The following is a 15,480-nucleotide window of genomic DNA, read 5'->3' as shown; positions in this document are numbered from 1 at the left end:
TTTGCCAAAGTGGTTGCAATAGCTTTTTAATATTCTTGTACATGTTTTGCATTTGAAATCCGATGAAATTATTCCAAGTGTTAAGGGAACCTGGGGCAATATGTCTCTCTGCAAAACCTCTCAAGTGCATATTACAGATAATAGCATGATATTCTGTATTACCAGTTATTTTTAAACATTGCACTGAACCAGAGAAAATTTATGTTATATCAAAAGAGGAACAAAGCAAAATAGGAGGCCTATAACAAATTACAAAAGTTACCTGATTTTTAAAATTTTAGCTACAAGTTCCCAAAATATAAAATTCCAACTCCGACTCTGTCAAAACTGTACTCCTCAAACTGGCAAAATACATCAACTACTAACAATACATTTTAATATAAAATTGATTTTTTTATTAATATTAAAAGAAATACATTTTAAATCGAAAAAAATATATTAAGATTCGATAAAATTAACTCTACAATTTTTTAATAATTTCAGAAATATAATTCGTTACATTAATGAACCTTTAAACCTTTACACAACCAGCCACTCTAAATTTTGCTTTCTTAAAATGCGCATGGAAGTCGGTCAGTTTGTTGCTGCAAATTTTAGTGCAATTTCTATTATCAAACTTTCCCACCTACTTAAGTTATTATTTTAATTTGCAATTTGCATAAGAATTAAATATTTTTAGAAAAAAAAAATCTTTTTGGGTTCACCACTCACATAATATTCAAACTAAAGGAAGATATATATGTTTTAAATTTAAATAATGTATAACTAAATATTCTTAGAGCCAAATAAATGTATATTTAAAACATATATGTCATTTCTGAATATGTTTTACAAACTTGTATTTGTATATGCATGCATGTTTATAGCAAAGACAGAGAGAGCACTCATGCATGGCTATATATTTAGGGTACTAAAGGAGCTGCAGAAAGAGCTGTAAATCAAATTATGTGTGTATAAATAATTCAAAGCTCCTCCATCACCTAGCTCTCTGCATCACTGGTTTGAAACCCTAGCAAATTACATAGGTACAGTACAGGATTTTCCCAAAGATCTGTTGAAGGATTTTGTAAAGGAGTGAGTATATATAGTATAAATATCAACCTGTGAGAAGTTCGTCTCAAGGACGGCCAACAAAAAAAGTTCTGCTCAAGCTTGTGTACTCTGTTTAGTTCCGTTCATCATCTCAAGGTATATTCTTCATACTATCAGTTAATTTCTTGATTTATCTCGACTACTATTATTATTTGTGAACTAGCTAATATCCGTGTATCCCCCATTCTCCCCTTGTGGACTACTATTATTTGTTTTCTGTAATGATCTTGAGTTGAAAGTTCCAAATTAGCAACTGTAACTTTTAGTACAGAGCATGTAGGGATAATAAGAAAATTCAAACAGATAAAAATTGTAATTGGAATGGTTCAAGATTAAAATTGAAGTTCATAAAAATGGTGATCTAGAGATGTAAGTTTGTTTCTAGTAAATTACACCTAATATATTGCCTTGTAGAGCCTTTACTGCGAAGATATATACTCATGTAAAGGTTGAAGAAGCTATTGGCAACTAGATCAGGGATATAACAGAAGCAGTATTGACTTGCAATTTTTGTCATGTCAAGGTTTTGACATAGCAAAAGCATCAAGGGCTCATGGTTTAGCCAAAGAAATGCAAAAAGAATCAATGCGAAAAGTAAAACCACGGCCAGATAGGGAGGGAAGGAGGGAGAGAGGTCAGATTTTAGGTACCCTGTCATGAGTTTGTAAACAAAGCTAAGAAACTCGGAATAGCAATTCCAAGTAACATTCCCTAATACTCCCTTTCTGGACTACTATAACTTATTTCTGTATTAATGTTGTACTTAGGATTGCAAAATCACAGCTGTAGACCATGTACAGAGAATGTAGAGTGAGGAAAAATAAATATATTATATTTGTGATAAAATGGAAAGTGTAATTGCCTTCACCTCAAGACAAAGATTGAAGTTCAAGAAGATCGTAATGGGGAGATGTAAAATTATTTCTAGTAAAGTACACCACATAAATAGCCTAGTAGAGCCTTTACCGCGAAGATATATACGTTCGTAAACGTTGAAGCAGCTAATTGAAACTAGACCAGGGATAGAATAGAAGCAATATTGACTTGCAATTTTTGTTATGTCAAGGTTTTGATGTAGCAAGAGCATCAAGGGCTTGGGCCTTGAGGTTTATGTTTGACCAAAGAAATGCAATGAGAATAACATGAGCATTATATTTCTCTAATTTGATATTGATGCAATGCTTCAACTTGTTTCTTCTTCATGCAGTCCAATCCCCGCATATAAGCCACCTGACTTTAAATATATTTGTTTTCAGATGTGGGCTTATTTACACCAATTATTCAGAAGAATGATGATCTATGTATGCAGGTAAATGACAATATTTACTCGATATAAATAAATGCATGAACTTTCTAAATAAAAATTGAATCAAGTTTTATATGGTGGTGCAGATTTCTTGTAGCCACTGAAGAGCCTATACTAGAGGTGGACAGGGGCCCTTCGATCAACAATGAGATCGAAGAGGTTACGACGGTGGAAACAGCGCCACATAGAAGTTCGATCAGTGAGATCGAAGAACTCCCGGTGGATGACACTACAAATACTGAGCCCCAACAAGGTACCATTAACACAGCTAGTGGTGAGACCAGGGGACAACGGCATGGTAACACTGACTGTGGCAGGGGCACAACCGATTATGGTACATATAGTACTAAATATAAATATTTTCGTTATATCATGCATATTATTTTACTACCCCTATTTATGGTATTAACAGTATTCGAAGCTTTGTTTTTTTCCGTAGTAGATAGACGCAAAGCAGTACTAGTAATATTGATGGCATCAATTGTCCTTATACCTAGCATAACCATATATTTTGTTTTACATAGTCATCATCATAAAAATCCAGTAAAAGTCCGAGTGTCAAATGTTACTACGTACCAGTTTGACACTGTGATGGATTATATTTCTTATAACATTAGGTTTTTTATAAATATAAATAATGCATATAGATCTGAGAATTTGAAAATTAAATCAAATATAACTCTTTTGAGCTACCAAAAAGTAATAGGTTTCCAAGATATTTCTCCTATATTTCTAAATAGTTCTATGTCTCAAATTATAACGTTTGATCTATTTAAAAATAAACTATTTTTTAAACCCGAACGTTACATTTTGTCTAAATATATAAACTTGTATTTGCTTATTAGATCAGATATCACAGCTCAGTCTACCATGCCACCCTACAAAGTTTCCACTTATCCTCTGAAAGTAGGGTGCGGTATCATCCTAAGCAAAGAACTAAACGGATTTACCCTACAACGGGAACGCTGCAGGATACTGTGAAAAAAGTTTCAGAAAAAAGCAAGTGTTGTATCTGAGAAGTAGGTATAATGAGTTTGTATATATTATGTATGTTAACTTGCATGCAATTAAGTTTCAGTGTAAAGATTTGTTTCGAGATGTTATAAAATATAATAAAGTACCCAGCTCATGTTTTAAAACAAATGTGCTAAACCTCTGATAGTCCTATGAAATTTTAACTCTTTTAAATTCTGAATATAGCTATTAGAAATTATGTACATCGATTAATATTATGCATTCCTAATTATCCTCGCTAGTGATAGAATGACGGACCTAAAGGTTCCCTCAAATACACACACACATAAAGGTGCAGGCAGGGGGCACTTTCCCCTCAAATCTTGTTATATGGTGGTCTTAGTCTCTTAAAAAGAAAACAAAACTATCAAACGAAATATAGATGTATAGTACAACTGGTAAAAAAAATAGAAACGTATGGCTGGAAGTAAATCTTTTTAAGCTACAAGTATATATTATTGAGACTTTTTAAGGGGTGCAGGTTCGACTAGTAACCTTGATACAGGGGCTAATTCAGTTGATACAAGAGGATCTGACAGACATCGTATCCCTCGTAGTTACTTACATCGGCTATACCTCCATCCAGATTAGAGATGTTAAATTAGCTAGTAACCTCGTACTACAGTATTTTTTACTCATGTTTTCTGTATAGAAGCATAAACTGTAATGAACTGATTAACAGTGAGTTCACTAAGAGGATGAATAACTGGATGAGAATAGAGAAAATATTTGGTACATGTAATAACTTAATCGAATTGTTTATCTTCTGGAAACTGCAAGTTTGTCTATGTACCTTCACGCTGTTATTCTACTTTCTTGCCAGTTGCTACCTTGCATACTCTTAATGCTGGTCTCAAACTGTCCTGACCGAGCATCATCTCCCTACTTTGGGGTTGAATCTACATAATCCCAAAAAAAAATAATGATAAATTCCTGCATTTATATAGAAGAGACTTAAAAACTAATTATAAGAGCACATCACAATTACAAAAAAAATAACCAAAAAAATGTTCAGGCTAAAGATGACAACTTCAGTCAGTAGAAGAGCAGAAACCATGAATTAGTCTATCTCAAGTAATAATAGAAAGTGTATATTCTCTTGATATTGAATAGCAAAAGAGTTTGAGGGGTTCAATATAATTTACACGCGATTATTTGTTTCCGAGTTTACAGTAGATTAATTATAGGCTTATTTCCACTTTAGCCATTCAAGTTTTACACTAGTGCACACATAAACCACTAGAGTACCCTCAGTTCAACCATTGATGTTAAAAGATTGAACACCATGACCATGTAACACAGAGAGTGTCTATCTCACTCTTTGAGAGTCACATTCACCATAACTAGTCATATGTAATCACAAATGAAACATAATACATACACTTGTCTGTCACATTACTAATTGCTCATTAATAACATAACGCCGACTCGACCCAAAGAGAGAACAAAACTATTCTAGTACCATCAGAGGTCAGTATTTCAACCATGCATCTATCATGATTTTCCTGGCTCACAAATGACTACTTTTTTGTTCTGTAAATCATGAGAATTTCAATTCAAAGGAAAGACTTCTGAATGGCTTAGCAAACCAGCTATTTGAGAGAGTTCTACAGGATTTGTGCTTTCTATTATAAATTTAAACGATAAACAAGTTTCAGTTATTAATATAGACGTGGTAAATATACTTCTTTAATATAATTAAGTTTACCTCTGCTTTTGTAGGATGGAACCTAGAGTTATTATGATCCAGCAATGATTGTACACCATCACTAATTATAGAGGTATTCTTTAAAGTTGCAGCAAGTCCACATTTATCGGTTGGTCTTGCTTTGAGTGATAATTCTATGTGTTGACAGAACAGAATATGTCTCCGGAGTTTGCCCTCTTAAAGCTACAGTGTTCTTTGATAAAGCAACTTAAACACAACACATTGTCATAATATTAGTTTTATCCAACAGCTTTTCAGCTAGAACCGCCAGTAAACCTGCTGCATATGGAGTCTGCACTTCCAACCCGGTATCATCCTTTATAAAGATTGTCTCAATATCGGCTACCATAAAAGGTGTGATACCTTTTTTATTTGAAGAATCTATTTGTGACATATTGCTATTATAAGTTAAATACGTTCTTATTGGAAATAGGTTTAGCAACCGGAGGTTTTACATGTCTTCTAGCTTTCTCGTTCAAAACCTTATCAAGAAGAAGCCGCTGACTGTTTTACATCGCTAAGAAAAGAGTACTTTATAAAGAATTAATCAGCCACTCCGAAAAGGTCTGAAAAAACAGGTAAGGCCTCTCTTGCCTTCGCCACTCAAGTGTACGTCATTATCCTTGCCTAGGCCCCTTCTTCCCTCGTGAAAGAGTCCACCGCCTCCCCTAGTAGTCTCAAGTAAGGTGTGCAGGCCTGCCTAATTTTTGAGTTGATTAACTAGCAGTCTAGAAGATCGAAGAAATTCCGGGAAAAACTTTTTCTTATAGAGTGTATTTCAACAGAGTTAGCAAAAAGAAATGTCAGGAAAACCGACATGATCTTTAGGAAAACGTGGCCACCTCGTAAGATCAGACGAAGAGGTGGTCTCCTCGTAGGTTCAATTCCTACCAGGTAATGTTAGCTCATCGATTTCCTGTTAAGGGTTTTCTATGTCCTCACTCCTCACACACTAATTGCTAAACGGATCAAATCCTGTTAGTAAGTGGTGCATCCGCCAAAGAGCCTACAACTACAACATTGACATGCTCTCTTTCAATCAAGTGGCCAAATGACCTTTCTCATTTATTCATTCGACTATCGTCTGTCGTATAAGAGTTGAGTTGGCTGGGATATTTACAATTTCACAAGCTCGCCCCTAGAAGAGTTAAGTTGGCTGGGATATTTACAATTTAACAAGCTCACCCCTAACGTCCTTAATAAGTCATCACAAATATGAACCCACATTCATCACAAATTTGAACCCTAGTTTATATCATAACATATAAAACCTAAATAATTCATAAGTTACAAGAGTAGATGAGACTAAAATGTGAAATTGATGACATAAGAGCTCAAAGTTAACATTTGACTAGAATTGCTTAGTTTATAAAGAAGAGTAAATTATGTAAAAAGAAGGGAACTTAAAGTAATATAGAAAACAAATCACAATTACAATTAAAAAAAATGCAGAGTAAAGATGGCAACTTTAGTCAGCAGAGGAGCACAAACCATGAATTATATCCATCTCAAGTAATATCACAAACTCTATATTTTCATGATATTATATAACAAAAGAGTTTGAGGGGTTCAGACTAATTTACATGCGAGTATTCATTTCCAAGAATTTCATTAAATAAATTATATGCACATTACCAATTTAGCCATTCAATTTGACACAGTGTACAACCATTAGAGTACCAAAATGATCGGTTTAACTATTCATATTGGAAGATTTGACACCATGACCATGTAATAGTGAGAGTGTCTCTCTCACTCTTCAAGAGTTACAACTTACATTGACCCAGAACAGAACTAATCTAGTAACCATCAGAGGGGCGGTATATGAACCATGCATCTCGTTATTTGCCTGGCTCACAAAGTTGACTAGTTTTTTTTGTTTTGTAAACCATGAGAACTTCAATTCAAAGGATCGACTTCTAAAAGCCTTAGCAAACCTTCTATTTGAGGAAGTTCTACAGGATTTGTGCTTTGTATTATAAATTTCAACGATACAAAAATCAAAATATACACAAGTTTCGGTTATTATTATTATAGACCTAGTAAATACAATTGTATACCATAAGTAAGTATACCTCAGTTTTTGCAGGAAGACATTAAGAATTATTATGATCCAACAATGATTGTGCACCATCAATAGAGATATTCTTAAATGTTGCAGCAAGTCCGCATTTATCAGTTAATCTTGCTATTAAGTGATTATCTATGTGCTGACAGAACATAAGATGTCTCCGGAGTTTTCCTACTTAAAGCTAAAGTGTTCTTTGATTCAGCAACTCCAGTGTTCTTTGTGGAAAAATACTTTCGACTTAGGGGTGCAGTACTGTTAAGGGTTACTTTCGTGCCAGGTCATGGGTTCGAATCCTACCAGTTCGAGTCCTACCAGGTTACTTTCGTTCATCGAATTACTGTTAAGGGTTTTTTTTTATGTTTTTACGTTCTCAGAGATTGATTGCTAAACGGAACAAAAGTTGGACATAGAGCCCTACTACATTGCCCTGCTCTCTTTATAAATACACACACCACACTCATCATCACAAAAATATGAACTCTAGTTTATATAATCACAATATAAAACCTAAATAATTCATAAATTACAAGAGTAAATGACACTAAAATGTAAAATTCATGACATAAAGAGTTCAAAGTTAAAAAGACATTTGACTAGAAATTAAAGAAAATTACCTCCAACAGAGAGAGAGAGACTGACGAGTAGAGCCGGCCAAACGAGCGGTTTGGCTCGGCCCGAACGTAACTCGGCTCCCCAAAAATTCGTCAGACTCGTCTCGCCACATGCCGGTTCAATAATCGGCACTAACCGTGAATCCACATGAGCCGAACACGAATTATAAAATCTGAAACCGGAACCGGCCCGGAACCGCTCGCCAAAACCGTATCTGAATAATTATTTATAAAACGATTAATCGGCCCGCCTAACCGCGGTTATTCGGCCCGCCTAATCGCTGTAACTCGCGGTTATTCGCGGTTATTCGAGAAAACGTTGGACTTGCACACAACTTCTGCCATGTTCAATTAATTGATTGAGGTTGAGGATAATTATAATAATAATAATAATAAAACTATTTGTGGAGTTGAGAAAAGTGGATGAGCTTTGAAAAAGAGAAAATTGTGGGGATCGTTATCTACAAGCAAATTGCTATACGCATCATCAAACCCTTTTGTGGAAGCATATTATTATATGTGAGGATAATAATAATAATAGTAATAAAACTAATTTTTTAATAGAAAAAAATTAGATAGAAAAAATGTAAAAACTAAACTAAACTAACATTTGTACATATATGTGTACAAAACAAAAAAAAACAAAAAAAAATAGTAAAAACGTGTCTGTAAAAAACAAAGAAAAAAATAAAAGTAAATAACAAAAGTAAAAAGTAAAAAGAAAGTAAAAGGAAAAGGGAAACAGATTAGCTGTTGTTCAAGGCGTACAAAACAATAAACTATTCGCCGCCTGTATTCGTGTGTATTCGCCGGTTAACAGGCGGTTCAAATGAACCGTTTTATTCGCCTGATTCGCGGTCCGTACACGGTTCAGCTGTGTTAATAACCGGCTCGGCACGGCACGGACCGTTTATTTACCCGGACCGTTCGCGATTCCAATTGTAAATAAACCGGCCCGTTAAATATTCGGCCCGGCACGCACGGCCCGTTCGTTTGGCCGGCTCTACTGACGAGCCCACGCACAAACTCCGGTTTTAAAGTTATGTAATTATTCTCCGGGGTGACACGTGCACATCCAAAATGGGTCGTGAGACTAAATAAAAATAGTTTCAAAGCTCATTTATCTGTTTAGGTTTAAAATATACTTATAATTTGGAATATGGATTGTTGGCACACAGGATGATTTTAGGAAGCACCAGAGTATTTTGTACATACAGGGATTATGTTTATATTTACAGTTTTATCTTTAAAATATTACAGAATAAAATATGTTAATTTTGTTGGGTTTAATATAAACTCATTTGTTTATGTTAGTTATTTTATTTATGTTAACGTTAGTTTTACCAAGGTGTGTCTTACCATGAACCGGTCACAGTACGTGGAGTGATTGTAGGAACTATAGCTTTGAATAATAGTAGTTGAGTCATGTTGGGAGTTTGTGTTTTACCTTTCCTAGTTTGTAGGTATCACATCTTATGTGATTAGCTCTATATATGTATTCGTTTTTTTTAAAAATAATATACAAGCAGTAGTAAACGAGTACATCTCTTTGTTTTCTAAATTTTAGAACATACATCTGTTATACATATATATCTGTATCTGCAGAAACTCTGGGACTCTAGTCCAATAATCTGGTATTAGAGTTTGAGAAACTTGTGGATGCCAAAGTATATGTCACGGATGACGACTGACAAAAGTAAAGAAGGAATGGTCACACTGAATTACCCCATGTTGATGAAGGGGAATTACACTACTTGGGCAATGAAGATGCGTGTTTACATGCAAGCTTACGGTTTATGGGATGCTATAGAGCCAAAGGATCCCAAGGCAGATGTCGAGGACAAGGTGGATAAAATGGCGTTAACAGCTATCTACCAAGGTATACCCGAAGAAACAATGTTATCCCTTGCAGAGAAGAAGACTGCAAATGAGGCGTGGGAAAGGATAAAAACTCTGTACCAAGGTGCAGAACAAGTGAGAACAACCAAGATTCAGACATTAAAGACGGAGTTCGAGACGCTGAATATGAAGGAGAATGTGCCATTGGATGATTTCTGTATCAAGATGAATAGCCTGTTGACTAACATCAGAGCGTTGGGTGAGGAAATTACTGAAGTGTATGTGGTTAAAAAACTGCTTCGTGCAGTGCCTTCCAAATTCTTATAAATTGCTTCCACCATTGAACAATTTGGAGATTTGGAAAATATGACAATCGACAATCGAGGAAGCCGTGGGCTCACTCAAAATACATGAAGAAAGGTTGTGTGGTCAATCAGAATCAAGTGCAGGCCAATTGTTGTTAACTGAAGAAGAATGGATAAAGAAAGATAAGGAGGAAGGGAAGTTGTTACTTACCAAAGAAGAATGGTTGAGACGCAGTAGCATGGGGAACAATGACTCTAGCCAAAGATATCGGAGTGAAAATCGCACCAGAGACAGCGTTGGGCGAGTTGGACGTGACAGGACAAGAGTAAAATGTTTTAGTTGTGGTGGGTACGGACACTACGCGGCAGAATGCAGGAAAACACGAACAGATAAGGAACAAAAGGAGAAAGTTAACATTGCTCAAATACATGACGATGAACCAGCTCTTTTGTTGTCAGAGAAGGAGGAATGAGTGATGCTCCTAAATGAAGAAAAAGTAACACCAAAGCTAGATGCAACCAGGGAAATTGAAGGCAAGGAATCAAGTGTGTGGTATCTAGATAACGGGGAAAGCAATCATATGATGGGACAACGAACGAAATTCAAGGAATTGGACTAAAGCATAACCGGACAAGTGAGATTTGGAGATGGATCAACAGTACTGATAAAAGGCAAAGGTTCGATTGTTTTGAAATGCAAAGCTGGAGGTGAACGCATACTAAGTGAGGTATATTATATCCCTACTTTGTGTAACAATATAATTAATCTTGGACAACTTGCAGAAAATGGATTTAGGGTCATACTCAATGGAAATTATTTGTGGGTATATGAAAGCCAAGGTACTTTACTCATGAAAGTAAAGAAATCAATAAACAGACTCTATAAAATTCTGATAGAGAGCAACAAACAGAGCTGTCTACTGTCTAAAGGTGATAATCCTTCTTGGCTGTGGCACTATCGTTTTGGCCATGTTAATTTCAAAGCTATGTCCCATATGTCCAAAACACAGATGGTGAGAGGTTTGCCATTGCTTGATCAACCCAAGGAAATCTGCACAGAGTGTTTGATGTCAAAACAAACTCGTAAATCTTTTCCATCACATGACAGCTACAGCGCAAAGCGGACTCTCGATCTAGTACATGGTGATCTGTGTGGCCCCATCTCTTCACCACAACAGCTGGAAACGAATACTTTCTTCTAATGGTTGACGATAACAGTAGATTCATGTGGACTTACTTGCTGAAAAACAAAGACGAGGCCCTTGATGCTTTTAAGAAGTTTCATATGCAGGTTGAAAATGACTCAGAAAGGAAAATCAAAGTTCTCAGGACTGATAGAGGAGGGGAGTTCAACTCAAAGGCTTTCCAGAACTATTGTGAAGAGGCAGGAATTACACGATATCTTACGGCTCCTTACTCTCCATAGCAAAACGGAGTAGTAGAGAGACGTAACCGAACAATTGTGGAAATGGCACGTAGCTTGTTGAAACAAATGGAAATGCCTTTATATTTCTGGGGTGAAGCTATTCAACATGCTACATACCTCCTCAACAGATTTCCTACGCGTGCACTCTCAGGTGTTACGCCATACGAAGCTTGGTGCGGGGAAAAACCACATGTTGGTCACATTTGCGTTTTTGGATGTGTTGCACATGTCAAGACCTTCAAAGGACATCTCTCAAAACTAGATGATAAATATAAGAATATGTTGTACCTGAAAGAGATGTGTCCTAAGTCCAATCATGTATGATGATTTAGGAATAACTTTTATGTAATCTGTTTTGATTTCATTGATATTAATAAAAGACTTGTTTTGGTTTTATTGCGGGCTTTATCTATTTAAGTGTTTAAATAAGATATACCATAGTTTAGAGTAAAGCTTTTTATGGATTATGATGAGATCATAATAATGAGACCTAAAAGATGATAACTCTAAACTTAAATATTTCTTGGTCGTAGGATTACCAACTGGTAATTAGTAATCTGCAAAGATCGGTACATACTATGTTTGCTTCATTATGAAGGATGTCTGTTCTCATAGACATTTGTGTGGTGACACTATAGCTAGTATGTAGGTGCTTATTATAGAATAAGTTCAGTGAACATGACTCACACAGCTGAACAACTGATAGAGTTCACTCACGTGTCAGCAGTTGCTCACATAGTGATAGTTATACAAGTATCCTTAGACTTGAGGTCATCATAGTCATCTTGTGTACACTGAACTATACTTTGGTTTAGTTCTTAGTCTCCAGGGACAATTATAAGGGCTCTACTGGGTATAGGAATTTGTACACGAAGATAGTGTATGATCAATAAAGGATCTACCCCTTCCAGTGAAGGAAGAGAATGTTCAATGCTGATCCACTTATGCTAGTTCAGGAATCTCTGGCCAGAGTGAATGAAATTAGAAAGGAGTTTCTAATTTACATTAAATAGAACTAAGCTTAGTGAATGGGAAAACAAATGATTAAATAAGATAGGCTTGACACAAGTTCCATGCCTTGTATTTAATCGTGACATTGCAGGGTAGACGGAATTGATTGTACGGTAACTACTCACTGAATAGGTTCTTGGTATTCTAAGCAGTGAATTCGTATTATCCGGATAATCGCGATATGCTGAGAAGTATCCCTCACGATGTAGAATAAATATAATTAATTTATTAATTAATCATATTTAATGAATTAGAGAATTTATATAAGTAATGATAAAATAGTTTTATTATTATTTATTTCTACTACCGGCTTAATATTGAACCTACAGGGTCACACCATAAAAGAAAATGATTTAATGGTGGAGGAATTAATTAATAATGGCTGGTAATTATTTATTTATGAAATAAATAATTAATTAGCAGATTTAATAGTTGATTAAATGAGATTTAATTAATTCTTAATATTATTAATTAAGAATTTAATTTTGGAAATTAAATCAAGTGAGAGAATTATTTTTCTAAAGTGTTTAGAAAAGGGATTAATGATTAAAAGGTGTTTTAATTATTAGTTAATTGGTTAATAAGAATAATCAATTAAAGGGTTAATAATAATAATATTTTATAAAAAAAATTCAGCTGAAATTTTGCCTATAAATATACTATTATAAACCCTATTTGCCTCAACCCAAATAATTAACCCTAATTCTAAAGTAGAACAAGAGGGAGGCAACTAATTCTCTCAACCTCTTCCTCCTCCATCATATTGTACTCTTGGTGGATACCGGTGGAGTGCTTCATACTTGAGGAGCAGCTGTTAGGGATTTCCGTTCATCGTTCTTGGATCGTTATTAAAGACCTCCATCTTTCCATTAACGTTAAGCCTCTTAAGGTAAACATACTGAACTACGAATTAAATATTATTTTTCGCATGGATCCTGCGGAGGGTTTCGGTTTTTTTTAAGATTTAAATTTACGTTTTCGTTGCTTTTATGTGCTAAAAACCCTTCAGTACCTTGGTAGGAACCAGGTACAAAGGCTTTTAGATTGTATAATCCAGAGACTGAGACACTACATGTTAGAAGGGATGTGGTGTTTGAAGAATCAAAACCATGGCCATGGAATTCAGACGCAGAAACTCAGCATGAACATCTGCAAACTTTCAATGTACTCGATCATTCTGTACTGCTTGATAATGAAGCTCCAATAGAACATGAGCCTGAAACACCGAGACTCTCAAATGTTAGCCATGATGCTGATCTTGATTAAGACTTTCCCTCAACAAGGTCAGCATCAGAAAATATGGACTCTGATTCAGAATCAAGCAGCGAAACGCACAAGTACAGAAGGCTCAGTGATATTTACAATACCACAGAACCAGTCGAGCTTGAGGATGATGAGTTGTATCTGATGGGTATTGAGGAACCAACCAATTATGCTCAAGCAGCCAAGGAATGCACATGGAAGAAGGCTATGGAAAAGGAAATGTTGCCAGTCGAAGAAAATAAGACATGGTTTCTGACGACTCTACCTCCGGGGCACAAAGCCATTGGTTTGAAATGGATTTATAAAATCAAAAAAAGCCCAACTAGAGAAATCATAAAGTATAAGGCATGTTTTGTGGCTAAAGGGTATGTATAGAAGCAGGGAGTTGATTTTGACGAAATATTCGCTTCGGTCACACGTCTTGAGACTGTTCGACTTTTACTAGCCTTGTCAGCCATGAATGGGTGGGAAATCCACCACCTTGATGTCAAACCAGCTTTCTTGAACGGAGAAATACTTGAAGAACTATATGTCGCTCAACTAGAGGGTTTTGTCAAAGCAGGCCAGGAACATAAAGTTTACAAATTACTAAAGGCGTTATATGGTTTAAAACAAGCACCTCATGCTTGGTATGCTAAACTCACTATATGTCTTGAGGAATTTGGTTTTGTGAGATGCTCGTATGAGCAAGCTGTCTTTACTAAGCGTGTTAATGGTGAAGTTTTGATCATTGGGGTGTATGTTGATGACCTACTGGTCACAGGCACAAACCTTGCTGCCATATAGGAGTTCAAACAACAGATGAACAGTAAATTTCAAATGAGCGACTTGGGCAAACTTTCGTACTATCTTGGAATAGAAATGGAGCAAGGGACATGGTTCATTGAGCTGAAATAGTTGGGCTATGCAAAGAAGATTCTCGAAAAGGCTGGAATGTCATATTGTAATCCCATGAGGTTTCCAATGGATCCTAAAGAAATACTCAACAAAGACGCAGATGGAAAACCAGTTGATTCGACTGTGTTTAAGAGTTTGGTGGGAGGGCTGAGATATTTAGTCCATACACGCCCAGATATTGCCTACTCCGTTGGAATCGTGAGTAGGTATATGGAAAGGCCAACAGTTCAACATTTGAATGCTGCAAAACGCATACTCAGATACATAAAAAGAACTCTGAACTTTGGTTTGGTCTACTCGAAGAATGGAGAAAACACTTTGCTAATGGGCTACTCGCACAGTGATTTAGCAGGACATGTGGATGATCGGAAAAGTACAGGTGGTATGGCGTTCTACCTCAATGAAAACCTTATAACCTGGGTCTCACAGAAACAAAAATGTGTTGCGTTATCATCGTGCGAGGCTGAGTTTATGCCTGTTACAGATGCGGCTTGTCAAGCAATTTGGTTGAGAAACTTGCTGAGACAAGTAACAGGGAAGTATGATGGCCCAGTGGTGTTGTTCATAGACAACCAATCTGCTATCGATCTTGCTAAGAATCCGGTGTTTCACGGACGTAGTAAACACATTGATATTCGTTACCATTTCATTCGTGAATGCATGGAGAAGGGAGAAATAATCATAAACCATATTTGCAAAGAATTAGAGGGCAGCTATCATGACTAAGGCATTACAATCACTAAATTCGAAGTTATGAGGAAACTGCTTGGTGTCAAGAGTCTGAACAAATGACTTTAAATTACGGGGGAACATGTTGGGTTTAATCTAAACTCATTTGTTTATGTTAGTTATTTTATTTATGTTAACGTTAGTTTTACTAGGGTGTGTCTTACCATGAACTAGTCACAGTACGTGGAGTGATTGTAGGAACTATAGC

At 35.8% G+C, this 15,480-nt stretch overlaps 1 protein-coding gene and 1 long non-coding RNA gene across 2 annotated transcripts; both read left to right on the top strand.

The window, feature by feature from the left end:
* The first annotated feature begins 962 nt into the window (after window positions 1-962).
* On the top strand, window positions 963-3,009 carry LOC141676920 (uncharacterized). The gene is made up of 3 exons (XR_012557227.1): window positions 963-1,188; window positions 2,349-2,401; window positions 2,485-3,009. It is a non-coding gene; the product is annotated as an uncharacterized LOC141676920 (long non-coding RNA).
* An 11,600-nt stretch (window positions 3,010-14,609) lies between these two features.
* On the top strand, window positions 14,610-15,269 carry LOC141680543 (secreted RxLR effector protein 161-like). Its single transcript, XM_074486740.1, has one exon. The coding sequence runs from the start codon at window positions 14,610-14,612 to the stop codon at window positions 15,267-15,269; it is 660 nt and encodes a 219-aa protein (XP_074342841.1).
* Window positions 15,270-15,480: the final 211 nt, after the last annotated feature.

This window comes from Apium graveolens, chromosome 8 (assembly GCF_009905375.1).
Source record: "Apium graveolens cultivar Ventura chromosome 8, ASM990537v1, whole genome shotgun sequence".
Lineage (NCBI taxonomy): Eukaryota > Viridiplantae > Streptophyta > Magnoliopsida > Apiales > Apiaceae > Apium > Apium graveolens.
The sequence above is the reverse complement of the archived record's forward strand: the minus strand, read 5'-3'. Positions and strand labels throughout refer to the sequence as shown.

Excerpts from the sequence above, each read along its gene's own strand:
- LOC141680543 (XM_074486740.1), top strand. The coding sequence starts at position 14,610 with ATGGATCCTAAAGAAATACTCAACAAAGACGCAGATGGAAAACCAGTT.